At 44.9% G+C, this 27,066-nt stretch overlaps 1 protein-coding gene across 2 annotated transcripts; it reads left to right on the top strand.

The window, feature by feature from the left end:
- The first annotated feature begins 6,461 nt into the window (after positions 1-6,461).
- LMO2 (LIM domain only 2) lies at positions 6,462-18,215 on the top strand. 2 transcript variants are annotated; one of them, XM_019948454.2, is made up of 4 exons: positions 6,462-6,602; positions 7,403-7,628; positions 11,734-11,949; positions 16,575-18,215. In XM_019948454.2, exons 2-4 carry the CDS (start codon positions 7,588-7,590, stop codon positions 16,792-16,794), a joined length of 477 nt encoding a protein of 158 aa, XP_019804013.1. In that variant the 5' UTR covers positions 6,462-6,602; positions 7,403-7,587; the 3' UTR covers positions 16,795-18,215. The 2 variants fall into 2 exon arrangements, with proteins under 2 accessions (XP_019804013.1, XP_019804014.1); XM_019948455.3 differs by lacking the exon at positions 6,462-6,602 and adding an exon at positions 7,004-7,281.
- Positions 18,216-27,066: the final 8,851 nt, after the last annotated feature.

Genomic DNA, 27,066 nt, shown 5'->3' with positions numbered 1-27,066 from the left:
TACACACATTATCTCAGCCATGCCTCCTCACCCTATGTTTATCATTGCCTCTAGTTTATCATTGCAAGCACTGAAGCACAGAGATTTGCCTAAGATTAATTATCCAGATAGTAAGTTGTAAAGTGGAGCCTAGAAACCAGGTTTATCTCTATTCTTAACCCTTCTGCTCTTCTAGCACCAAAGTTTTGAAGCACAGACAAAGCAGACATTCCAGATAGGAAGAACAGAATAAGGCAGTGCGCAGAAATGGTCATGAGCAGGATGTTTGAGGTCAAAGAGGAGCAGCCTGCCTGGTGGGAAGGTTCAGGCTCTAGGGCTTTGGGGTATGAAGTTCATTTGATGGCGTGGGCAGGATCACAGGCACCTTTAATGGAATCATGGGGAATTTGGTCTTGATTTGCTAGAAGGACAGAATCACACATAGAGCTGCAGCTCTAACCTTCCAGTCAACCTCTTTCCTCTATAAAATGAGAACATCGAGGTCCCAAGAGGTTAAGCTACTCACCAATAATCAGAGGAAACAGGGAGCCATTGCAAATTCTTGAGCAGGGTGGTAACAGTGGAGAAAACAGTATTCCAGATGGGTTAGTCTGGCAGTCAGATACATGACGGGCAGCTGAAGGGAAGCAGAGAAAACTGGCAGGAAGAAGCAAACAGCTCTTTCCCTCGTTTTGGCTGAAAGCTACCTCCCTCAGCAATTGGTATTTCTAGGAGCGTCACACACAAGACTCCTTTCCACTGAGGTTTAAGCTTAGGAAGTCAAGTGTCATCAGGAAGGCCAGAATCTTCTTCCCCTGCCAGGCTCAGTGCCCTCAGCTAGACACGAGTGCCAGAAAACACCACTTCCCCGGAAGCAGCCTGGCCTCTCCTCCAATGGAAGGTGTGTTTGGAGTGCAGTGTCTCAGACCAGAGACCCCCAACCCTGAAGAGCCAGTGACCAGGACAGGCTCCTGACACCATCTCTTTATGTCGCCTTCCTGACCATGAAGCTAGACCAGGTGTCTGCAAGCCTAACCCATCTGCCCCGTGGGGGTTGGGGGTTGCCAGAGAAGGTAAGATTAGGCAAGAGTCCCCCAGGCAAGGAGGCTGACCCCACCTGCTTGGGCTGAGCCCTCACTGTGGCAGAACTCCAGTTATCCACCTCTGTGTCGAGAAAGGCCCGCCCTGGTTGACTATCCTCCTCTGAGGTTCTCTTTGCTTAATTAATTCTAATAATAGCTGCCGTCCATTGAGCACTGTACTAAGCATTTGACATGCATGGTCTCATTTTATTCCTCCAGCCCTGTGATGAAGATATAATTATCCCTATTCTACACGTGACGGAACTGAGGCTCAGACTGTCAAATAATTTGCCTAAAATCACGTAGCTGAAAGAGCCAGGACTCAAACATAAGCCTGTCTATCTCCAAAGCCTGTGCCTTTACCCATGTAATTGACTGCATCCTACACATTGGTCCACTGTAGCCACATCTCCTTGTGGGTATGGGGGCCTTGCAGTGGAGAATCAAGCTTCAAAGTGGGGCCTTGTGGCTTCCTGAAAACACCTGTATCTGCGTGTTCCTAGCAGCCAAGAGCTTGATCTCGTTCCCAAACCAAACTCTTGGGTCTGCATCTGAATGGTATCTGGGCCCTTATCATCTCCCAAAAGCGATGCTCAAGGAAGACAAGGGATCTTCAAGTTCCCTCTTAACTTTTACCCAGAAAGCATAATGCAGGCATGCTTTGGCCAAAGGGGAAGGCTACCATTTGTACATTCATTCACTGAATAGTTATTGAGGGCCTACTGTGTGCTAGGCACATTCTAGGTCCTGAGGACACAACTGGAAACAAATCATAAAGAATTTCTATTCTCATGGAGTTTACATTCTAGCTGGGAAGAAAAGCCAAAACCAAACCCATAAAAAACTACAAATACATATGTAAAGTATAAGTAATGATGACACTAGGAAGAAAAATAAAGCAGGATGAGGAGATGGAGAATGATGAGAAATGGGGTTTTAAAAGGCTCTTATGAGGGTAAACATTTGAACCTGAGTGAAGTACATGGGAGCCATGGGATGATCTAGAGGAAGAGCATCTCAGACAGAGGGAGGAGCAGGTGCAAAAGCCCTCCAATAGGAGTTGGCTTCGTTTGTTTTAAGGAATAGAGAAAAGGTCAGTGTGGTTCAAGCAGAGAGAGTGAGGGGGTTGTGATGGAAAAGAGTAGTAGGGGCCAGATAGTATAAAGCTTTCTAAGCCACATAAAGGAGCTTGGATCTCAAATGCGCTGTTGCAGGGTCCCAGGCACTGTGGTGTGTCAGCCGGGTGGGGCTGCCTCTGAGCAGCTAAAGAGAGGAAATGGAGCATGTGAGCAAAGGGCCCTGGGACAGCTCCGTGAGTCAGCTAGCTCACCCAGCTCTGATTCCCCCTTGAACACAGAGCAGCAGATAAGTTCAGGTCTGGTACCCAAAGAGAGAACGTGGGGGAGGATTTGATGGGGGCAGAGGTGGAAGAAGGAGCTGTTGACTCCATGTCTCATTTGCCTTGTCCATCAAAGGGTGTCTGAATCACCAATGGTTGTTCAAATATTTTAAAGTTGGAATCTCTCTGTATAAGCAAAATCTTCCACAGAAGCTTACTATGTGCCACTCTCCTTTCCAAGCACCTTATATGTTTCATTTCACAGAATTGTTATAGCACCTCCATGAGATAGGTACTCTGAATATGCCCACTTTACAGATGCAGAAGCTAAAGTCCAGAGAGGCTGAGCAACATGTCAATAAGTGCAGAGCTGCTACAGTTGGAGCAGGGGCGGTGGAGTCCACTAGGGAAGCACTTCAGAACCCCTACTGCTCCAAGGAGCAAGCTGGGAAATCACATTCCAGAGGCTCCTTCTACTAGGACATGCTGTGAGGTTAACTCTGCTAAGACCTAGCTGTGGAGCTGTGACATTTGGGGGCAGTTACTTTAGCACTTGATTTTGCCTCTTGTCTTAGTTGTAAAAGGTGATTTAGAAGTTGTTGGCAAGAGGAAAAGCAGATGAATAAAATCAGGGATGTGGCTGAAACAGGCAATGTGGTAGGGAAGCAGTGAAGCTGTCAGCAGCCTACCCAAGACCTAAATGGGCACAATCCTGCATTTCGGTTAAAATATGGGGGCTCCCCAAGCCTGAAGCCTGCTGATGTCTTAGGCACACTTCAGCTCTTTCTACAGCACCCCAGTCGCAGCATTCTTTGCCAGATGTCCTGACTAGCTGGGAGATTGTTGCTACCTAATACGGTGGTGATGACTTCTGAAAGATAGGGTAAGAACAGCAGGTATCATTTCTGAGCATATATTATGCACCATCACTGTACAAAGTATTTTTACACACTTTATCCTATTAAATCCTCTTAAAATTCCTGTGAAGTAAGCAGGCATCCCTATGGCCTCACCCTAGTCCCAGCCCTGCTGAGTGTTACTATTGCCTCCATTTTACAAATATAGAAACTGAGGTTCAGAGAGGTAAAGTAACTTCCCCCCAAGTCACACAGCTAGTAAACAGCTGAGCTATGCCTTCTGACACCTATGCTCATCTCCTAAACTCAGTTGATAAAGATTTTTTTTTTAGATTTTTGGAGCTCTTTTCTACTATATAGGAAATCTGGTTTATTTATCACTAAGGTCACTAATAGGTCTAACGTTCTGAAAACATACCCATCAACATGCCCTGAAATATTCTGAAATGTGTTTGGGAGCCAGATACTTGTGACAATTGAGTAGTTTAAAGAAGTTTGCATGGGAGCTGAAGCCATAATAAAATAAACCTTTATTTTTGTTCCTGTATGTGAATGTCACAACTAACAGGTATATGACGCAAGTTGGCTTCTAATGGTTGGAAAAAAATAAAAGAGGTAAATTGTCATTCTTGACATTTTCCCAATGACATTTGCATTTTCCTTTCTATTGGAAGTCCATTTTAACAAAGATATGTAGCCTTAGTCACTTAAACTGCTCTTCCGGAGAAAACAATTGTAGATGTAATAAGCAAAAAAAGAATAGAAAATGCCAACAGGAAGAAAGTAATCCACCTAGGGTCAGATTCATCATGCCAACTCATTCAGTCTTCCTCTGACATTCACATTCAGGATGGAAAACTTGGAAATTTTCTAAATTTTAGGGTATTTAAGATCTGCAAGGAGTTGGGGGAGGGCAAAAGGAATTAAATGACAATCCCACTGGATAGGGATCAAGTATAGATTTCCCCAACTCTCAAGAACCATTTTACATGTTCAAATTGCCTCATAGGTACTGAGTCCCTCTTCTGCATAAGGCATAAGGTTGCTATGGAAGGATACAATAAGGTCATGATTGCTTTAAAATTAGTCATAATGAAAACACATTTTGAGACTCGATTCTAAATGTTAAACTTAAATTTGAGCAATTTAATTGCCCGTTGAATAGAAATGAAATCCCACCGGTAGGCAGTTATTTCTTACAACTACTGTGTGTGAAATTGAAATCTTAAGATACCATTTCAAATATTCACTTTCTCTAAGGAAGTTCTCCCCAAAGAGTGGTGAGAGATAAGAAACTGACCCAAAGTCATCGGCAGTAATCGCTCTTTCTTTACACATTCGGGTCAAAACAGAAGCATATTATTAAAAGGAAACTTCATGTCCCAAAGTCGGCCATTTAGAGGTTACCTCCGGAACCCAAGGATATATTTAATATAACAACTAACTTAAGCCCCATGCAAAACTATATAGCAAGGTAGGAAGCAACTTATCAGATTTAATAAAAGCAAGCAGATGCAAACATATCATGTAATCACCAAGGCAGTGAACATTAAAGTGGAAAATCCATATATGTTTTCTATACGAGCACAAGGAGGTGAAGTGAAGTGACCCTCCTCTGTTTGCTTTTAAAAAATGGGACAGTTTTTTTAATTTGGGCGGGAAATTCTTATTTTTAACCCCCAGCTCACCTTTAAATTTAATTTCAAACTCTTTTTAAATTCTCCCAACGATAGTCTGCTGTAACACAGAAGCTACAATTTATGAGAGCTTAACACACACCAAATGCTATCCATGTATGTAATCTCATGTCTGTATCTCCCCCAGCTCATTACACGTCTAAGGGCCACACTGCATGCAATCACTCATCCTCACAACAACTGATCAATAGATTCTGGCACCCCCATTGACAGATGAGGATCTTGGGCATTTAAATTCCTGCTGTTCGCCCAGGTTCACAGGTGGGAAATGGTGGGTTGCGGTGCAGGCTGTCTGACTCCAGAGCCACTACCAATACTGCCTCCTGAGGTTAAGTAACTTTCCTAGATAGGCCCCGCTAGCTTATAACTAAGAGCTTAAATCAAACCCAGGCAGTCGGATGCCCAAGTCCTAGCATTTAATCACCATGTTGACTGGTTGTAAATAGGTGAACTGCTCCTCACAGCCTATATATATGTTTATTTTCATTTCCAATTGCAGAGTAGTAGGTTACATGGTTATCACATAATTTAGGCTGACCTAAAAATTCTAGGCATTTTCCCTTTTTAAATTAAAAACAAGGAGCAGAGAAGGCCTTTTTAGAGACTCAAGAAGGCCTTGAGTTGGACCCAAAGCTGCTCTTAAGGCTTCCTTTCACACACACACACACACACACACACACACACACACACACACATCGGAGGGGTGGAGATTGGGAGAGATTTTAATTATACCCATAGGGACCCAAGCTTTGGACATGGAGGTAAGGAAAGGACAAGAGCATGCAAGCAATAGTAAATTCTGGTTTTACGTGTGAGAAGTTAGTGAGGATAAGCTCTGAACAGGGAAAACGATGCCTACAGGGATGCACTTCTGATTTCAGCCACCACCCTTGAGGGTGAACTCATCCAGGTCCTTCAGTGCCATCTTTAAAATGGGAATACAATACCCATGACCATGATCCAGACTGCTCATATAAAACTATGGATCCTGAAAGTACTTGGTAGTTTCTTCTCTACAAGACTTGTGACTGGTGTCATGCACAAGTAGGCCTTTAGTAATCATTTCTGAATGCAGTTATTTTCAAGGAATTCTGATGAGGCCCAAGGGACCTAAAGTTTTGCTCTACACAAGGGCAGATTATTGCCTCCTCCTCTCCCCTTCTGCATTCCTCCCTCTTCCTAGAATTTGCCCTTGAGGTTGGAGGGGAAACCTGAACTCGAAAATCAAGTCTGGCTTCTCTCGCTTTCCCTGACCCAGGGCAAAATAGTCTCTCCCTCATTGGAGAGGCACTCTTCTCTGTGCAGAGTACTATTGGCACTTTACAGGGGCCAGTTTAACCGCAGGAGTCCGATTTTTGAAAGATGCTGAGGGAGGGAATTCTGCCACCAGCAGATGGAGAGGAGACTGAGATCAGCTTGGTCCCTCCCAACCACGCTCCCTCTGGGATTAGCAGCCCCTGGCACTGCTCAGGCGTACCCAGCCCGTGCGGCCTCTGCTCGCACAGTTCCCGTCGCCTGCCTGGAGCGCGGACGCAGTCACAAGTCCGCAGCCAGCAGAGCCACGCTGTCTGGGGCATCTCCGCGCTCCGTGTCCGCGGACCTGGAACCTCGAACGGGCGCGAACGCCACTCGGAACGCGTGCATCTCTGTATGTGCTTATTTCGCATTCTTGTCTTTTCTTTCTTCCTCGAGCGGCCCGCTGGTTACTTTCAATCTTAGTTTACCAAAAGGGCAACGCCGAAGAGGGGAATCCCTAAAGAATGATTTAGAGGCAACCCAGCCGCCTCTCCAAGGAGAGGTGTTCACTGAGAGACTCTTCCTGTCCCCGACGCTGGCCCCTTTAAGACGCCAACTCAGTCCTGCTGCGGAGGTTGCTGCGGCGGCGGCTGCTGCGGCGGCGGCGGCTGCTGTTTGTATCGCTAATCCCCAGGAGCCCCGTTAAAAAAAAAAAAAAAAGAAGAAGGGGGGGTGGGTACCGGGCAGCTGTCTCTTTAAATGTGATTTCCTTCTATTGTATTTGAATCGTGATCAGGAAAAAGGAAATGAAACCAGAGACAGAGGGAAGCTGAGCGAAAATAGACCTTCCCGAGAGAGGAGGGAGCCGGGGGAGAGAGGCGCAGTCCCCTCGCGGCCCCCAGGCCGCCGCCCCCTCCCTGCCCTCGGCGGCTAGCTGCGCGCCGCGACCCGGGCCGAAGGGGCGAGGGGCGAGGGGCGGCCGGACGGTCGCGCCCCATTCCCGCGGGCGGCGCGGAGCCGGCGACAGCGCGCGAGCCGAGCCGGACCGGGCGGCGGCGGCGGCGGCGGCGGCGGCGGGACCGGGATGGAAGGTTAAGTCCTGAGCAGCAGCGGCAGCTGCAGCCGCCCGGGGCAGGCTGCGCGCCCCTGTCCCCGCCTCGGCCGCGGCGCGCGGCAGCCCGGTGATTCGCTCTCTCTCTTTGGCGTTTGAAGGGAGCGCGGTGACTGTCCTTGAGCGCGGAGGGGCGAGCTCGCCGCCAGAGCGCCGGAGCAAGAGGAGGCGCAGGAGCGGAGGCGGCGGCGCCCGAGCATCCGAGGGGGTCCGAGCCCCGGCAGCCGGCCAGCCCCGCGCCACAAAGGGAGCGCCCCCGCCGCCTGGCACACCACCTCCCTCCCCAATGTCCTCGGCCATCGAGAGGAAGAGCCTGGACCCGTCTGAGTAAGTGTGGTGCCCCTACCACCCACGATGTCCACGGCCTCGCGCCCCGGGGCGGCAGGGTGGCGCGGGCGGCCGGCGAGAAGGCTCCAGGTGCGCGCCCGCAGCGTGCCCTTGGTTCCCTCTGCCTTGCGCGGGGCTCCCGCATCCTATCGGGTGACTCCGGGGACACTGGGAGAGGGGCTGGGCGGCGGGCGGCAGGAAGAGGGGATCGACCCGGCGCCGCTGCGGGCCCCTCCCGGCTACCTGGGACTCTCCCCAAAGCCACTGCGGGCCAGAAAGTTTACACCGGAGCAGGCAGAGGGGGAGGTCGGAGGCGCGCAGGTGCAGTCCCGAGAGCCCTCAGGACTCGATTCTGCTCCTTTCTCCCCTCTCGTTCCTTCTCGGTCCCCTTTCTCTTTGTCCATTTGGTCCTGGAAAGGGGGACATTACAAGTGGAGGCCTCTCGAGTCCCCGACGGCCCCCTTCCCGGTCCGCAGGTGGAGCGGCTGCCCGCAGCGCCAGGGACCGGCGGGTGAGGAGGTGCGAGAATTCACCTCGGAGCTCACTCAGGCCTCCAGAGACTGTAGAGCAGCTAAACACGGAGTTAATCTGGATACACGTCCCCGCCTCTCCCCTCGGGGTCCACCGATGGGGACCTTTGAACCTTGAAAGTTAGTGCACCATTTTGCGTATAGGTGAATTTTTTCTGGGGAGCGGAGTCTCACGGCTTTTATCACAGTCTCAAAGGGTTTGGAGTCTGGGAACCGGAGCTCTAATGAACTGCATTTGTTTTCTGAGGCTCTGACTGGTTTGAAGTAACCCCTCTTCCCAATGTTTACCTCCAGCCCATTCCTTGGTGTTAAGACGCGGAGAAAGGGTTGTTTTAAGATATCATTTAGCCGTCAGCGCAAATGCCCTTTTAAGATTCATTAGCTGTCTGGTTTTGAGAACATTTATTCCTTTGAAGTCCCCATCTAATCCTTTGAAGGGATTTGTTACACAGACCAAAGGAGCTGGTTAATGACTTGTCCATTTGTGCTTTTAAGAGGCATTTGTTTTGTTTTGTTTTCTTTTCTTTTTCTGCTTTAAAAGAATTGTGCTTTCCTGATTGAAGTACCTCCTTCTCCCAATTTCAGTCTCCTATGGTGTTTATATACCTGGGTTTTACCCTCAGTTACGAGCATAAAAGCTCAGCGTGTTCTCATAAAACACAGGAAGTACCATGATCTAGTGAGAATATAAACAGCCCTATTCAATCTTGAAGGTTCAGATGCCAGTTCTATAAGGAGTCTGGTTTGTTCTAACAAAAACCCAGCTTCCTTAAATTCTCAGGAGAAAGATAACATTCCTTTTTAAAAGTATATATCTACGAAAACACTGGGTTTAAAGGGGTGGTTTGCTCTTTTTTTTTTTTTTTTTTTTTTTAACAAACCAAGAATTACAACTTAGCTCTGAGTTTTCAGAGCCTGGGCAAGACCATAGTAATACAATAAGAGAGTGAATTGGATGAATTACCTTTGAAAGGCTCCTAATGCCTTTTCGATCAGTAGAACTCAATCACTAAGCCTTTTATTAGAAGATAAATCTGGAGGTTTCAGTTCCCTGAAGGAAGTGTTTCTCTTTTCAAAGTTTGTGCTTTTTCACTGAGATTGGAAAATTGAAACATCTTTACCTCATAACACAGCAAAGCACCTACTGAAGGGTGCTCTTCTCCATCCTTTGCTTCACTATTTGCCCAATGCAGACAAGCTCTCATTGGAGGTGGACCAGCTCACTGAGAAATTACTGCAGCACATTTCTTCCCTATCGCTCTTGGAAATTGTTGAGAAATTATCCCAGAAATCCAGGCCGAAGTGTGTTTAGGTATAATATTCAGATAGGCTCTAGGAGAATATAAAATATTAGGGAGTAAATCCCACTCAGTTATTGGCTTGGAACATCCACCAAAGATAATGTGATATTATCATTAATTATAGAAAGATAGAGCCAATATCTTATCCTATCCTTTCCTATCTCATCTCAGGCCATCACAGTAGCTCTTTTGCTTACCATTTCTACTGCGAACCACTATTCTACCAGAAGCTTCATTGTGTACATACTTGGGTCAGTGCAGCTGAGGTCAGTCTGATCAGCATCTCCAAATCACACACAGAAATTTGCCAAGGCATATGCAAATGAAACATTTAGACAGAAAGACAGCCAGAATTCACACAGAGATTTCCTCTACTGGACCACCAGTGGCCCCAACCGCCTCCCTGTGAGTAACAAGAGCAGTTCATTTTAATTCCAGGCAGTTTTGCACCAGCTAAGTGCAAATTCTCTTCTTTCACAGTTGGTTGGCAGCCTCAGCATCAGGGCATCCAGCGGTGTTGAGGTTCCATGAGTGTTTCTGAAAGCCTAAAGTAAGACCATGGGCTGTGGAAAGGGAAGAGATGCGATTCTGAGGTGATGCATGTGAAAATGCTGGTGTTTTATTTTTCAGGAGGGAGAGTGGAAGTCTTTATGTATAACCCATGGAAACAAAGAAAAGCAAGCCAGGCTTCAGTGAATTCTTAAAACTATTCAAAGTCTTGAGTTTTTAGGAGGAAACTGGTTTGGGTTTTACCTTTCCCTGTTCTAAAAGGAGATCATCTCAAAAAGGACCCTCATACTTGATCTACAAAGTGTGGGCTCGGTTTCAGTAGCCCTAAATATTCACAGGGAGGTATGCACATTACAGACAGAGTCACCCGAAGCTGTCAGAGTGTGTTATCAACACTGGTTCCCTGAGCCTTGTCATCCCTAGGTGTAAAGGACGCTGAGTGCTGTGGGCACAGGCCAATCAGGACACAAGGTCACCTGGTAAGTTAGCGTCAGCTGGAAATAGGAGACACAGATTTATACCCTCAAAGTACCGAGGGGGAAACTCCCTTTGGGAATTTCACAGTTGGAGGCAGTTCCATTTTTCAAAACATAATAGAATTTTGAAAAATAGATTTGTGTTTGAGTGAGGGTCAAGAAAGCACTTGTTAATTGTCACACATCAACAGGTATACTGTTTTTCCTGTGTCCCATCTGGTGAGAGAATCATTTCTCCCACTCCCTTTATTTTCTTTTGGCAAATAACGTTATTTCTTTTAAAATGTAAAACGGAAGTATTCAGATTCCAGTGAAGCAAAGTGAACTGGAGACACTGTATGACATTGTAGTGAAAGAACACACATCACAGGCTCGCTCCTAACAATTGCCTGGATGGAGATTTCAGAGTCTGTTTAATTGCCTTCCACTCTCTCGAAAATAATTATTGCCCCTCTCCCCATTTTCTTTCCTAAATCAACTTCATCTGAATCAGTTTTGCTGCTGTAAAAATGTTCACGTGCAGAAAGTTCTGTTTGACGTCCTTTCTAAGTTTAACAGTGGCCTTAATTAACACCTGAGATTTTTCTCCAAGGATTCATTCAGTAAGAAGGATGGGATGAGGAATTTCTATTAAAAGATAATAATAATGAGAATTTCTATTATATCCTGAAGGAATTTTTATCTTGGAAAGAGAAAGCAACCTAAAATAACTTGGGGTCCCTTTCTTCTTTCTTCCTTCCTCACCTCTGCTTTTGTGCACTTGGGAAGGGTTTGAGGCAGGATGGCACGGAGATTCAAAAGGGAATTTGCAGATTCTTAGCCCTCTAGGAAGTCACTGTCCTGGCAGCAAGCAACTCTTATAGTCCTGGGTGCCTCCTCTGGGTTTGGGCAGTGCCCTTGGGTCCTGGGTATGTGAGGAGGAAAGAGGAGAGGTGTGGAGATGGAGTAGGAGGGAGATAAAGAAGAGAGACCACAGGTGCCAAGAAAGTGGGGCTGGACTGTGGGTAGGGGTGCAGTACCACCTGCAGTTGCCTTGGTGCCTCTTGGTGCCCCACACTTGCTTCTTCCGGGATCTAGGATGTAGGGTCTAGCTCTCTCCTGTCCTAACCCAAGGCTGGCAGGGTCTCTCTGCAGGCTGCCCTAGGTATATGCTATCCCCTCCTTTCTCCTATGTCACCTACAGGCAATTGAATGAGGTTTCCTTTTGGGCACAGCATGACTCCTGACCCCTCTCCCGTGCTTGTCTCCCCAAGATGAGGTCATCCCTAATGCTTGGCCTTCTTTCCAGGGAGCCAGTGGATGAGGTGCTGCAGATCCCCCCATCCCTGCTGACATGTGGAGGCTGCCAGCAGAATATCGGGGACCGCTACTTCCTGAAGGCCATCGACCAGTACTGGCACGAGGACTGCCTCAGCTGTGACCTCTGCGGGTGCCGGCTGGGCGAGGTGGGCCGGCGCCTCTACTACAAGCTGGGCAGGAAGCTCTGCCGCAGAGACTATCTCAGGTACTGTCATCGCTGCCCTCCTGGGGCTGTGGGTCTGTCTCCCCCAGTGCCTGCCTCTTGCCCCAGCGAGGTCAGGCTGGGTCTCAGCTGCCCGATGCAGGGAAGCAGTCGGCCTTTCTTCCTGTTCGAGAAGCATGTTCTCAGGGATACGTTCCTACATGGTCAAATTCTAATATTTTAAAGGCGAGATAGTGATGAACACAAAATTCAGAATAGCGGTTCCCTCTGTGGGGCAGAAAAGGGGAGAAGGTTGGGGAGAAGGCACAGGATGTGCCAAAGGAACTGCGAGCTTTGTAGTTTCTAAGTTTGAGTGGGGGCTCCTAGGAGCTCATTTAATGCTTCGAAATATACCTATAGGTTCTAAATAGTCCTTTGTAAGATTCCAATATTATGTGATGAGAAAATTAAAAATAGAAAGCATGATCTCGCCATTGCATTCCAAGGATTTGACGGTCACAGCAGGAAGGCCCTGAAGTCAGCTGTAGGTTTGAGCCCCGGCACCACTGCTTTCTAGCTCTGTGACCTTGGACAAGTTACGTAACCTTCCTAAGCCTCGACTTCCTCATCTGTAAAATGGGGATAACAGCGATACCTACTTCCAAGAAGGGGTGGGAATTAGATGGGGTGATACATGTGAAGGGCTTGGCTTGCTGCATGAGTATGAGGATCAAATAGATGTTAGCTGCTCATGACATTGATCATTAGAGTCTTTTCCGATCTAATGAACAAAGAAAGGGAAGAATGGAAAGGCAAAATAGGAACTCTGGAACACCCAGTGAGACAGGCACTGAGGCCATCTTGGGTGCTCTGGGTCATAAGTTTGGCTATGTGAATTTTCCAGCACTCAGATGAGTGCCTTTGCCCGGAATGTTCTAGCATCTCCAGTTTCATATTAGCTGCTGCAGAGGTAACTCTGTGCCCTCTGCTGTCAAATCTGCTTAACTGTGTAGCTGTCAGATTTTTGCCACCTTCCTGTGGCAGAGGGTCTGTGGAGCATGGAGCCCTAATACATTAGGACCACCCAAACCAGGGAAGCTTGTTTAGACTCCAGCGCCCTTGGCTGCCAGGCCAGCTCTTCCTCCCAAACCTGCCCTCAGAGCATTTTACATTAAAAAAAAAAAAAAAAATGCAGGCAATTCCATGGTGAAGGAAGCTTATCTGTTCACCCAGAGACTGACAGAGTAAGCTTCCCACCCCCAAATTTCCTGATAAAGTCCTTGCAAATTTGGTGGTTCAGAGAAAAGAAGTCAGGTTTCCAAGGATCATGATTTTAATTTTGGTCAATTTTTTATTAAGTAACAAGAAAACAGAACTGGGATAAATAGAGACCTGGTTCTGCTCGCTATCAGTTTGCCAAGACAGTGCAGAAAGCAGACGGGTAAATGATTCCCATTGGGCCCCCTGACTACATCCCTGTCAAATCATTTGAATCTTATTAAATGAAGTACAGATAGAGTAAGGTCAAAAGAGCCCGGGCTTCTCCCTATTTCTGCGGTTTTTATATAACATTCAAGAATAAACCCCGTGCTGCCTGGGCTTGTTAATCTCTTGCATTTTTAAAAAGGAGAGGAAAAAAACAGTCTGGGAGAACCCAGTGTTAATTAACCTGTGTCTTGGTGACATGAAATAATTCTTCTCCCTGTTACATTCCTAGGCAACATGTTAATTAACTCTGTGTTAGTGCAAGCGTTTCCAGCCATCCTTTCATATTTATATTATTGTTATTAAAATGGGCAGGAGGGAGCTTCAGACATGACATCTCTTGACAGAGGAGAAAAATCATTTCTTGCTGCAGGCATGGCCCTTTAGCCATGGACTTGTTTGCCTGCATTCTTGACATATCTGGCAGTGTCTTTGCAAAAGGCAAGTTGGAGGAGTGAGGAAATGGGTTCTATGATGGGGTTCAGTCCTTCTCCCCCTGCCCACCCACCCCTGCCCCAGGAGAACTTCTCCCCCTGAGGGTTTCCAATGTTTGACTTGCCTGTTACTGTCCGTTTCAGACATTTAGCCTCAAATATTCATGAGACCCCCATGCAGAACCTAAATAAACCCTGTGCTATTATGTTGTTTTCTTGGGAACCGAAGAGTAGCTGTTAGTATCAGTGCCCAGCCCAGATCCCCTCGGATCGCTTTTTTACCAGTTTTTGTGTGCAGTGCCTCCCCACCCCTAAGTGTTTTACTTTCAACAGCCAGCACCTGTGTCTGTTAAAGCCAGAAGTGTGCCCACTGCCCACCCCCCCATGCCCAACAGACCTGGCCCAGTGGCTGGCACTGCCGGAGACCAAAGTCCTGCAATCTTGCCGGGAGCCAGGGCCTCTTGGAGACATAACTTACACCCCAGAGTCCCCGTGCAGTCAGGCTGAAGCTCCCCTCGGACTTGGCCCGAGTGTGCAACTTTGCTTGCCTTGCACCCCTCCTGTCCGGCTTCCCTTGCCACCTTACCTGTTTCCCCTGATGACACATCCTTAACAAATCCTGGTCTCAGGGTCTATTTCCGGGATATCCAGCCTAAGGCACCAGTTCTTGGTGCCAGAGGTGAACGCCCGAGTTAGATGTCAAGTCCTGGCTATTTTCACTATTAGTGAAGTCCCAGCAAACCAGAGCTTGTAAGGGCCTGCAGAGGCCTTCTCTTCCAGTTCTCCTGCATTATAGCTTAAGACACAGAAGCCAGGGCAGAGAATGTCATTGGCTCTGGGGCACCCGGCTAGTTAGAGGTGATGCTGGGACCTGAACTTGTCTCCCAAATACAAGTCCTTCATCCTTCCCTTCGTTAGCTGCCTGACGTGTGTTGTAATTTACCCCCAACTTCCCTTTAATAAACGCTCTCCTTCCGTAAGGGTCACACACCCCAGGTGGTTGGCTTCGTTCCACACACACTGTTTTGTAAGTCACTTGGGCCCAAACTCAACTTACTGAACAATCAGGAAATCAGAACTGTCTTTCCACTCTGTGACCTCCAGGGTGGCAGTTCCCTACAGCTCCACCATCTGCTGCCTTGGGATAAAATGTTCTCCCCCAGTAATGAGCTTGCTCCCAGGTGGTGCCTTGAAAACACTCAGAGTTCTTCAAATGGAAAGCGGGATTCGGAGGGAAATTAGCTGGCCTGGCTGTAACCATGAGTTCCCTGCCCACAGACCACGTCTTCCTGGTTCCATTAATTTTGTTCATGTGTTTCAAAATTTGTCAACTGCCCTCATCTCCCCTAGAACCTCTCAGAACGTACCAGTTGATTCTCTGCTCTTCTGAAGTTAATAAGAACTTCCGAGAAGAACAGGCATTCACCTAAAACCGCCCTGAAGGTTTTCCGTGGAAAGGACCTGCTGACATGCCATGTAATCAGGCATGTGGGAAAATGACTTCTGGCAACAAGACTGGCCCTGTTGGAATACCCCCAAGATGTGTTAAAACCCAGCCAGCACTGGCTTTGCCCTTGAACGCTGGTGCTTTGACATGCTGCGTCCATCCTTTAACAGCCGGGTGAGGGGCACGCTATGATCACTGCCAAGCTCAGAGGAATCAGAGGTCTCACCAGCGTCACTCAGGCACTCAGGGCTAGTCCTGGCTGAACCCAAGTCTTCTGATTCCAGTGCTTGTGTTATCCCACTCTTGCGGGCTGATTCTCAAACTTCAGCCTGCATCAGAATCACCTGGCCGTGCTCAGGACCACACAGATGGCTGGGCCTCACCCGCAGAGCATCTCAATCAGGAGGGCCTGAGCGAACATTTCTAACAAGTTCCCGGGTGATGCAAATACGGCTGGTCCCAGGACCACACTTTGAGAACCACTGCACTAGGCTCCACCATATCGCATCTCCCACTTTGGCACTACATGTTGCTTAATATAAGTAACCTGTCAGCTGAGACTTAGGAGAGTCTTGATTTCAATGTCAGAAGAGGAGTTTCTCCAGAGACTCATGCCATTGGGGCAGCAAGGATCTCGAATTAAGATCTTCCATTCTATGTGGAGAAATGCTGCCCATCCTCCCGATGTCCGAGGCACGATTAACTATACCGCGTGTTTTCGGTTGAGCTCCCTCTGTCTCCCAGAGGCTGGGGACCCAGCAAACAACCATGCGGAGATGGCCTTGGTACCTTTGAAGGAATTCAAGACCAACCCTCCCTATGGGTGGAACTAGTGGCTGTTGATGTGATAGAATTCGGGAGCCTCAGAAAGATGCCCATTTCACTGCATTCCTGGTCAGTTTCCTCTCAAAGGGGCCCCTGGGGTTCACTCCTGGCCCCTCTTCTAAAATGAAAGTTCCCCTGGGAAGAGACACACAATCCAGGCCTAACCTCTGAAATCACTTCAGCTGAGAGTCTTTTCCACAGAGGTGGGGCCCGGGGCAACCTGGAGGCGTGGAGGGTGGTGGCTGCAGGCAGGGAGAGAGCTCAGAAAAGGGACGAGTTATGCCAAACACAAATGCCACAGATACGGTCTCATCCCAGAGGACCCACTTCCTTCTAGGAAGCACTGCGAACGAGTCAGCCATCAGTCTGGACCCAGCTCTTCCTTGCTGGGACGTCTTGGGAATCCAGCCTACAGCATGGAACCCATCCTCAGGCCCTTTCTTCCAGTATTATCTGTGCCACTGTCTCTTTAGCTCTTCTCTCTGTTTTCTCCCTAGGCTCTTTGGCCAGGACGGCCTCTGCGCATCCTGTGACAGGCGGATCCGTGCCTACGAGATGACGATGCGGGTGAGGGACAAAGTGTATCACCTGGAATGTTTCAAATGTGCCGCCTGTCAGAAGCATTTCTGTGTGGGTGACAGATACCTCCTCATCAACTCCGATATAGTGTGTGAACAGGACATCTATGAGTGGACTAAGGTCAATGGGATGATATAGGCCAGATGCCCCAGCATCTCTGGAGAGGTGTTTCACTGAAGTCACTGTCTCCGTGGGGTCTTCACTCTTAGGCATTTGGGGGATTTGAGGGTGGGCTGAGACATTTCTTAGGGGATGAAAGACCCTAATTGGACACCAAGAACCAATACACAGCATCCAAGTGACATAATGCAAGGGGGCAAAACTTAAACGTGACAAAATGACTGGCCTTGAGGGAGAACTTATGGACAATGGCCACAGCCTATGGGTAGTAACTGACATGATTAGCGAGGGAGAGAGTGTTGGGGCTTCTGTGCCGTCATGATGGAACTTCCCATCTACAGATGGGGACTTGTTCTGCCCAGACTTGTTATGTCTTTAACCCTTGAAAACTAGAGATGTGCAATTGATTTCTTTCCTTCCTGGCTTTTATGAGAACCCTGTTCCAACCACTGTCCTCCACACAAGGGAAGGACAGAGAGAAGAGTGGCCATCCTTTTATTCTTGGCCACCTTCCCAAGGCTTTAAGCTTTGGACCCAAGGGACACTGCATGGAGACAACATTTCAGTTGAGAATGAAAACTGCAACTTTTAACCAAACAATTCTTTAAAGCAATGCTGATGAACCACTGTTTTTAGACACCTTAGTTTTGAAGTGAGGAGTTCCACAGATTGTTTCTATACAAATGTAAATCTAAAAAAAAAAAAAGTTGTTCACCTATTTTATTATCTTAGATTATATCAAAGTATTTGTTGTGTGTAGTTTAAAAAAACTCCGAGGACAATAAAAATGACTGACTAAAATACGCAGTGGTGTTTACCTGGTAATGACTTACAATTTGGGATGGCAGGAAAAAAACGGCTTTTTATATTGTAAAGGAGAAGTAAATAAGCAATTTACTTTTCGGTCAAATAAAAACAAGTTTATGGCTAGGGTTTATATGAGTCAGGCACGTTTCTATATTACTAGCAATTAGTATCTAACGGGTCATCATGTAGCTCAGAGGGATGTAGAATAATGAGATTGCTATTGTAAAACCTGCATTTCACTTCAGCATTGTATAGAGTGAACAGAAGGCAAGATCTTTGCCTTTGGGAAACCTGTAACCTAGGAAGGACACAAATACATAAAACAGATTCCCTTGGGAGAGAAGGTAATTACCTAGTTTGAAATGTGGCAAAGATGCTGAGCTTGACACTTCGATTTTCCAAGACGTGTGTCTCAGGGTATTTTATGACAAGTGGTTAAGAGAACCTTACCTTGAGGATTTAAAGCAGGCACCTTGTCTGTGCGGTTGCCTTTCACCGCATCCAGGCAGCCATGAACTGACTCAGAGCGCCACCTGCTGGTCATCACCTCTCAGCTCACTAGTTCAAGAACGTCCCAATGAAAGACGAACGGGAGATGTATTTCAATTGTTACATAAAAATATTGGCAAGTACCAAGAAGTCTTAATGTGTTTAATTATCAAGACATCAGAAACATGCATCTAGTGCTACAATTAATTAACTGTGATATTCCTTTAAAAAGTTCATCACTAGGGTTTGCTTGGTTTTTTCTTCTTCTGGAGAAATAATTAAGTGATGGCTCTCTTGGTCTGTAAAATACTAAAAGTGGTTGGGAAGTTTGACTGCTTAGGGTGGCCTATTTAAAACAAATCTAGTTATACTGAATTTTAACTAGGTGTTGGTAAGGGACTTCCAGTGAGGGGATATTTGTTCTAAATCAACAAAGGGAAGTGGTTCTCCGATTGTGGTCCATGAACCAGCAATATCAGCATCACTTGAGAACTTATTAAAAATGAAGATTCATGGGCTCCATCCCAGACAGAGTGAGTCAGAAATGCTGGGGATGGGGTTCAGCAATCTGTGTTTTAACAAGCCCTAAAGATGATTCTGACTCATGCTGAAGCTTAAGAATGTTCTGAAACATCCCCCAGTTTGGTAGATCATCTGCTCTAAGTTGTTAATAGTTAGTATTTGACACAATGGTTAATCACTGAGTAACTTTTCCACATGTAGACCAACACTGTCTACCCCTGGTCCCTAAGCTGAAAACCTTTACATAATTCTGTCACTCAGCTAGCAGTTGTCATCTACCAGATCAATCACAATTCAATCCACCATTTTTAACCATATCGACATTAATAATAATAATAATAGATTTTAGTTATGTGAATGACCTATGTGCAGTATTAGGTCAAAATAAAAATGGTTCTTGCTTTTGAAATGTAAACTTTATTCTTAATCCCCATGATAGTATAATACACATAAGATTCAGGAGCTCAACCCATACCTTTGCCATCCTCAACAAAGCGATAATTAACGTTTTCCATTTGTCCACGGCGCCATTTTGCAGAATTGTGAATGCGCAAGCAGAGTCTTTGTGGTAAATCACCCCAGGGGCCCAAATGTCTAACCCACAACTGACTTGAGAGGAAGGACATGTAAAGAGAGGGACCAGCTCCCAGAATCTACCCTGGTGGTCCTTGCCTGAGCATGCAGGCTGTGTGCCCAAGACCCAGAGGCAGAGAACCAGGCACCTGCACCCTTCCCCGGTCCATGACTTACTTCAGCAATTTGGTGGAACATTTCACTTCCTCTTACCTTATTAATGTCTTGTAACCTGAACCAGCTTCCTTTTATTGCTGTCTCTAATAGAATCACTGCTTCTCAGGGAATCTTGGAATCCTACAAAGTTACAGCAGAGCAGTGGCTAGGAGCTCTATCATCATAAGACTGGGATATGAATGGCAATGATGTGACTTAATTATTTAACGAACATTTACACAGCAGTTACCACGTGCCAGACACTCTTCTAGGGGCTGTACAAATAGCAACTCCTTTAAGTGACAGAACAGCGCCACGTGGCAGTTTCTATTTATTATCATCCACATGGACTCCCGGGGAAACTGCAGCACAGACAGGCTTAGTCACCTGCCTAAGGTCCTACGGCTAATAAAGGGCAGAAGTAGTCTGTAATTGAGGCCTCACCCTGTGCTCTGCTGCCTCTCTTAGGCTCACCTCCCTGAACCTCAGGTTTCTCATCTGCAAAATAGGGAAAATGAATACCTTTCTCCCCAGGTTATTTGAAACCATTTGAGTACAGTCTAGCCAGAAATGTAACCAAAGTACAATGATATGAGATTAGCACCATAATAAAGATATGTCGAAAGTGCTGTGGAAACACAGATGAGGGAACAATTCTATTGGCCCCTGGGCGGCTATCTGGAGTAAAGCAGAAGTGACATTTCAAATGCCCCTGGACCAGCAAGGGGGTGACACAGGCAAGAGCAAAGACTCAGAGACCTTGACCTAGTGGAGCAGGTAGTCAAGTGAGCCCAGAGTTTTCATGGTGGTGGTGGTGGAGGTGGTGAGCTTTGGCTGGAGGGGGGCTGGGCCAGTGAGTAACTAACAGGGGAGATGAGGTCTTCCACAGTTTTGAGACTGAATGGCAAATCAAAATCCAAACCCAGGAATCTCTGAGAGGTGGAGGGAGGGTGCAAGGAAGGTATAACAGGGGCCTGGAACATCTTATTATGCTAGAAAATAAGGAACTGCTTTTAAAAAAGTGATGTAGGTACGCCACAAGGACAAAGAAGCCAACTTGAAGGGGCTGGCCAATCTGGAGCAATTTGACTACCAAAATAATTAAGGATAGTAATGAGTTACAAAGTGTTGGGGGGAAAATAAGAATTCGTGAGTTCATACCAATAATAAATAAATGGAGAGAATAAAGGGCTCTTGTTTACAGCAGAATCTTGAATGCCAACAGGTAAATGTGAAAAGAGTGTGGGAGTTGGCAAGTCATCATTCTGCAACTATCATAGTGAAATGATAGAATCAAGCAAGAATCATCAAGAGTTGCTAAATTTCAACAAAGAGAGAGCGGGATACTTGGACGGTCTTAAAGTACCTTTCCATGTATTGTTATTCGTTGCAAGGGGGAAACCCGTAATTACACAGTGGAGACATTGGACAGCACGCTGACCAGGTGATCAGTGAGGAGCGGATGGACCATGTGTGCCTCCAGATGTGATTCTCTGTGAGGGACATACCATCACTGTTTTAGGATTCCTCCTGAGAATGCATAGCCTGAATCTAAGTACGAGACAAATTACCAGGCAAACTCAAAACGATGAACATTGTATTTTTAAAAAGGGAGGAGATGGGGCTCTATTTTCAAAAATGTCAGTGTCATAAAGAATAAAGAAAAGCTGTGGGAATGTTCCAGATTCAAGAAGGCTAAGGAGACCTGACAACTAAGTCCAATACCTGGCCCTTTACTTTCCCTCCAGTACTGGAGGGGGAAAATGCTATAGAGGATATCATTGGGGCAATTGATAACATTGAAATATGAGAGGGTAGATTAGTTCAAATTATTGCACAAATGCTAAATTTATTGAGGTTGACAACTGTACTGTGGTTACATAAGAGACTATCCCTATTTTTAGGAAATACACAGTGAAATATTTAGGACAAAATGGTCATGACATATGGAACTTAGTCTCAAATAATTAAGAAAAATTTACATGTGTGGGGTGTGTGTGTGTCTGCTGTGTGTGTGTAGAAAGAGAGAGACAGAGACAGAGAGAGGGCAGGGTGGGAGGAATAAATGGCAAAGCAAATGGGTAAAAATGTTAACAGGTAAATCTAGGTACGGGATACACAGGTACACTATTTTTGTTCGTGCATCTTTTCTATCAGTTTGACACGTTTACAAATAAAAAGTTTTTTTAAACTTTAGAAATCTTGACCTTTTCTTTTTGGGAGGTTTTGATTTAATTAGGAGAAGAATAGGAGAGATGATAAAGTGAGGGAAAATATCGTTTGGAAGTCAGTGATACTCTACTATTCGTTTATCACAATTTTAATGTACTTCTAGCCTTAGAAGTAAAGTTCATGTGTCTCAAGCCAGCAGTTCCTTGCAAACACACACATGTAATGTAAATGATGTGTTTAGGAGGATTCACTTAGTGCCAGTTTCTGAAGCAGGTTATTTCTCAACCTTATAAAATGAGCTTGATACAAATTCTTCATTTCCTTTGAAATTAGGATCAAGATGTGATCATCTGGCTCTGAAATGTGTGTATTTTAGGACCAGGAATCTAAGCTATAATGTTTTGTACGTAGATCTAAGAATTGAGTTGAAAGAAGTTTCAAAGCACTAAAGTGACTTTCGTCCTCTACCAGTGGCTGTGTGTTAATTCACCCAGAAAACCATCATTTCTCTGAGTTAATAGAATCTTTGAAGCTAAATCAAGTCTATTTCCATTGTAACATTGTGAAGCTTTTGAACTGGGCTCACGGAATTACCCTACTTGATGGCCACCTTGAAGACGGCTTTGTGGTGATCCTAAGAAAACCTGCAGCCGCAGCTTCTGTGTGTCACGGCCTTTCCACCCCACCTGATTCAGTCTCATTACTTAATGAGCAGCTCAGGGCAAATGCCCCCCACCCCACCCCTTAGATAAATAGTAGGTAAAATAGATATAAAGGCAATCTAATGTGGTAGAAAGAACCCTGAAATGGAAATTGGAAATGTGATTTTGCCTCCAATTAGGGTTATGTCTTCAGGCAGACCTCAGTTTCCTCATCTGCGAAATGAAGAATGTATTACAGGTTATCTCTAGGAATTTGCTACTCAAATTTTGGTTTACAGACAGGGCAGTGTGGGAATTGGGAATAAGCATTTGTAGTAGCTGGTCTCCAAGATGCCTCCAGAGATTCTCGCCTCCTGGCTTCAGGCTTATGTGGTCTCTGCCCACATCAAATAGGGCTAACCTGTCTAACCAACAAGATATTGCAGAGATGATAGAGTATGATGTCTGATGTTAGGTCATAAAGGACTCTGTGGCTTCTACTGAGCTCTCTCTTGGATGACTTGCTCTGGAGAAAACCAGCTACCATGGCTTAAAGGTGCTCCATCAGCTCTATGGGGAGGTCCATGCAGTAAAAGGAACTGAGGCCTCTTGCCATCAGCCAGCACTTGCCTGTCCTATGAAGAAGCCATCTTGAAAGCAGATCCTCAAGCCCCAGTCAGGTTTTCAGGTGACTGCAACCCTGGCACACCTTGAATGTAACCTCACGAGAGACTCCTAAGCCAGAATTAGTCAATTAAGCTGCTTCTGAATTTCTGACCCACAGAAATTATGTAAGATAAATAATTGTTTTAAGTCACTGAGTTCTGAGGTATTTTATTATGCGGCAAGACATAATTAAAACACATTTAGAAACTTTTATTTTTTTGCAGTACACGGGCCTCTCACTGTTGTGGCCTCTCCCGTTGTGGAGCACAGGCTCCGGACGCGCAGGCTCACGGGCCCAGCCACTCCATGGCATGTGGGATCTTCCCGGACCGGGGCACGAACCCATGTCCCCTGCATCGGCAGGCAGACTCTCAACCACTGTGCCACCAGGGAAGCCCGAGAAATAACAGTGGCTTGGACGAGGGTGTTTGCAGTGAGGATGGAGAAAAGGCGACAGGATCAAGATGTATTTCAGAGGTAGCTGAAATTACTTAGTGACACTAAAAAAATGGTTGTTTTCTTGTTATTATTATTAATAGGGACTTCTTAAACATCTTGGGTGTCAGTTTTTGCTGATGAAACATTGTCTTCATGGTGTTTGTTGCAACACAATTTGCCACGTTCTCTAAGGTTTTACTTGCTTCGTGTGATCAGAGGAAATGAGCTACTAAGAAAAGAAAATTTGTCAGGCTTTTCTGGTTGCACAGTGGTTAAGAATCTGCCTTCCAATGCAGGGGTCATGGGTTTGAGCCCTGGTCCGGGAAGACCCCACATGGTGCAGAGCAACTAAGCCCGTGTGCCACAATTACTGAGCCTGTGCTCTAGAGCCCACGAGCCACAACTACTGAGCCCGCGTGCTGCAACTACTGAAGCCTGTGCGCCTAGAGCCTGTGCTCCACAACAAAAGAAGCCACCGCAATGAGAAACCTGCATGCCACAACTAGAGAAAGACTGTGCACAGCAACAAAGACCCAACTCAGCCAAAAATAAAAATAAATAAAATAAATAAATTTATTTTTAAAAAAAGAAAATTTTCATTTGAATATAGACAAATATTTCCTTCCTTACCCGGTGCTTGAAGAAAAAAAAGATAGTTGGTCTTAGGTTCTGGGTAATTGGTATTGTTAGAAAAGAATGTGAATCTTCTTTTTTAAATTGAGGTAACTGGTTTAAAACATTATATGTTTCACATGTATTTCTGTATACACTAGAGTGTGCTCACCACCAAAAATTTGGTTTCCAACCGTCACCATACAGTCGATCCCCTTTACCCATTTTGCCTTCCTCCCCACCCCTTCTCCCTCTGGTAACCACTAGAATGTGAATCTTCTGATCCTGCCGGCCACGGCTTATAACAAAACCAAGGTGCCCAGTGATGAGTATACCCAGCATACACCCAGAACAAAGGGAAGGTAGGATGCCTCAGACCCAGCTGTACACAAAGATGTAGTAGAATCTAAACTGGAGAACGTTTAGTTTGGGCAAGATGGTCACCTAGGATAACCTACCACACCTATAAATGCTGAATAAAACCAATCCAAAGATATTTAAACACAAAACTGAGCTGCAGGAAAAGCAAACATAGAAAATATTAGGTCCAGAAATAAATAGAGGTGGAAAGAATTGTGTAAAGCTGATCCTGAGATGCCCTGGGGGAGTTACTGGCCACTGCAATCTGGCTCCATGCAGGGATTAAGAGATGAGAATTGTTGTGAAGTAGGAGATTGGAAGCAAAAACCTACATAAAAGCAGAGATGGCAAAGGGCCACATCCACAAAGGGTAGACCGGAAAAAAAAAACGTATCCACAGTCTCAGAGAGATGTCAAGGAAGTTTGTAATCTCTGCCTGGATATACTGGATGAGAGCAAACAAAAGTTTCCTCTGGGTACCCAAAACCTCAGGCCTACTGCTCACAGATTCTGAATTTATAATAAATGCACAGCCCAGAAAATTATAATGAAAATCTACACTGGGCCAATGATTCCTCTTGTCTCACTGGGAAGAAGCAAACATCAACTTTCTCTGAAGGGACATTTTTGCAACTTAGATACTTCAGAATTTCCACGGAAAACTAAAGCCTCACTCAAGAAGAGCTTTAAGTAAATAAGTAAAACGCAAAGTATGTACTCCTTCCATGAACAAGTATCAGAAAATACAACACACAGAGACCCCCAAGAACTTCAGTTCATAGAAAAACTGTTTAAAGGATAATATAAAATAAATATATTTTTAAATGATTAGATACATTAAGAATTGAAATCTATTAAAAGAACAAGTCTATTTTTTTTAAAAAAGGTAGATTTGAACAGGTATCAGATAAAACTTCTGGAAAGAAAAAGAACTGAAATTTAAAGCTCAATGAATGGGTTAAACAGTTTAGACCACTGAACAAAGAATTCGTGAGCCTATAGACAGAGTTAAGAAAATCACCCAGGGTGAGATTTAGAAAAATGGAGGTTAGAACAAGAAGTTTCAACTTATACCTACTAGGAGTTCCAAAACAAAAGAATAGAGAGACCTGAGAAGAGGAAATATTTGAAGAGATAATGGCTGATAATATCCCAGAATTGATTAAATCACACACATGAATTTTCACACGCCAGAGTCACAACATATTAGCCAGTGTTCTCCAGAGAAACAGAACCAACAGGATGTGTTGTGTGTATTTATATAGATACAATAAAGAAAAACCCACAATTAAAATTATACATAATGTGAAAGACTGAATACTTTCAATTTTGGTTTGGGAAAAATTCAAGGATGCCTACTCTCATAACTTCTCTTCAACATTGTACTAAAGATTCGAACCCGTGTAGTGAGGCAAGAAAAAAGAAATAGAAAGCATATGGACTGCAAATTGTCTTTTCATAAACAGAATGCTTGTCTAGAAAACTTGAAGGAGTTTCCCATAAAAAACAACTTAGAACTGAAGAGTTTAGCAAGGTCACAGACAAAAATCAGTTGCATTTACATATACTAGCAATGAAAAATCAGACTTTGAAAGAAAATTAAATACCATTTAAAATAGCATAAGAATATTAGATACTTGGGGATCCATCTAACAAAATGTCCCAAACCTATACACTAAAAACTGCCAAACATTGCTGAGAATGATTAAATAAGACCTAGATAAATGAAGAGCAATACCATGTTCATGGATCTGAAGAGTTAGTATTGTTAAGATGTCAATTCTCCCCCCAAATTGTTCTGTAGATTCAGCATAATCCCAATCATGATCCCAGGAAACTTTTTAGGCGGTAGATATTGATAAACTAATTCTAAAATTTGCATAAAGTGCAAAGGATATAAATAGCAAAACAATTTTGAAAAAGAACAAAGTTGGAGGACTCACCTACTACCTGATCAAGATAGAGTGATATTGGTGTAAGACTAGACAATGGAACAAAGCAGATAGTCCAGAAATAGACTCACACATATACGGTCAATTGATTTTTGACAAGATGCCAAGGCAATTCAATAGAGTAATTCAAATGGTGTTGAAATAATTGAATATCTATACTGGAAAAAAGGGTAAATCTCAATCCTTTATGCCATACAAAAAATTAACTCAAAATGAAATGAATTATAGACCTATATGTAACCCATAAAACTATAAAATTTCCATAAGAAAACTTAAGAGAAAATCTTGCAACTTTTGGGTAGGCAATGAGCCCTTAATGCAATATAAACAGCATAAATCCTAAAACAAAAAATTGATAAAATGGACTTTATCAAAATTTAAAGTTTTTACTCTTCCAAAGATACCATTAAGAAAATGTAAAAGCAACATACAGACAGGGAGAAAATACTTACAAAGCATGTATCTAATAAAGGATTTGTATCCTGAATGTATAATGAACTCTTATAACTCAATATTGGAAGACAAGTCAACTAAAGTGGGCAAAAGATTTGAATAGACACTTCGCTAAAGGAGATGTACAAATGGAAGACTACTCAGCAATAAAAAGGAAAAATTAAAACCTACTGATACAGGCAATGTGAATAAATCTCAGAATCATTGCACTGGGAAAAGCCAGACACAAAAGGCTAGATATTATACAATTCCATTTACATGAAGTTCTAGAAAAAGGAAAATAAGTGATGTAAAACAAATCAGTGGTTGCCAGGAGCTGGGATTGGGGGTAGGGAGTATGGATTTCAGAGGGGCATGAAAGACATTTGGGGATGATATACGTGTTCTGTATCATGACTGTAGTCATGGCTACGTGACTGTACTTTTGTTAAAACTCATTGAATTGAACA

This window comes from Tursiops truncatus, chromosome 8 (assembly GCF_011762595.2).
Source record: "Tursiops truncatus isolate mTurTru1 chromosome 8, mTurTru1.mat.Y, whole genome shotgun sequence".
Classification (NCBI taxonomy): Eukaryota; Metazoa; Chordata; class Mammalia; order Artiodactyla; family Delphinidae; genus Tursiops; species Tursiops truncatus.
The sequence above is the reverse complement of the archived record's forward strand: the minus strand, read 5'-3'. Positions and strand labels throughout refer to the sequence as shown.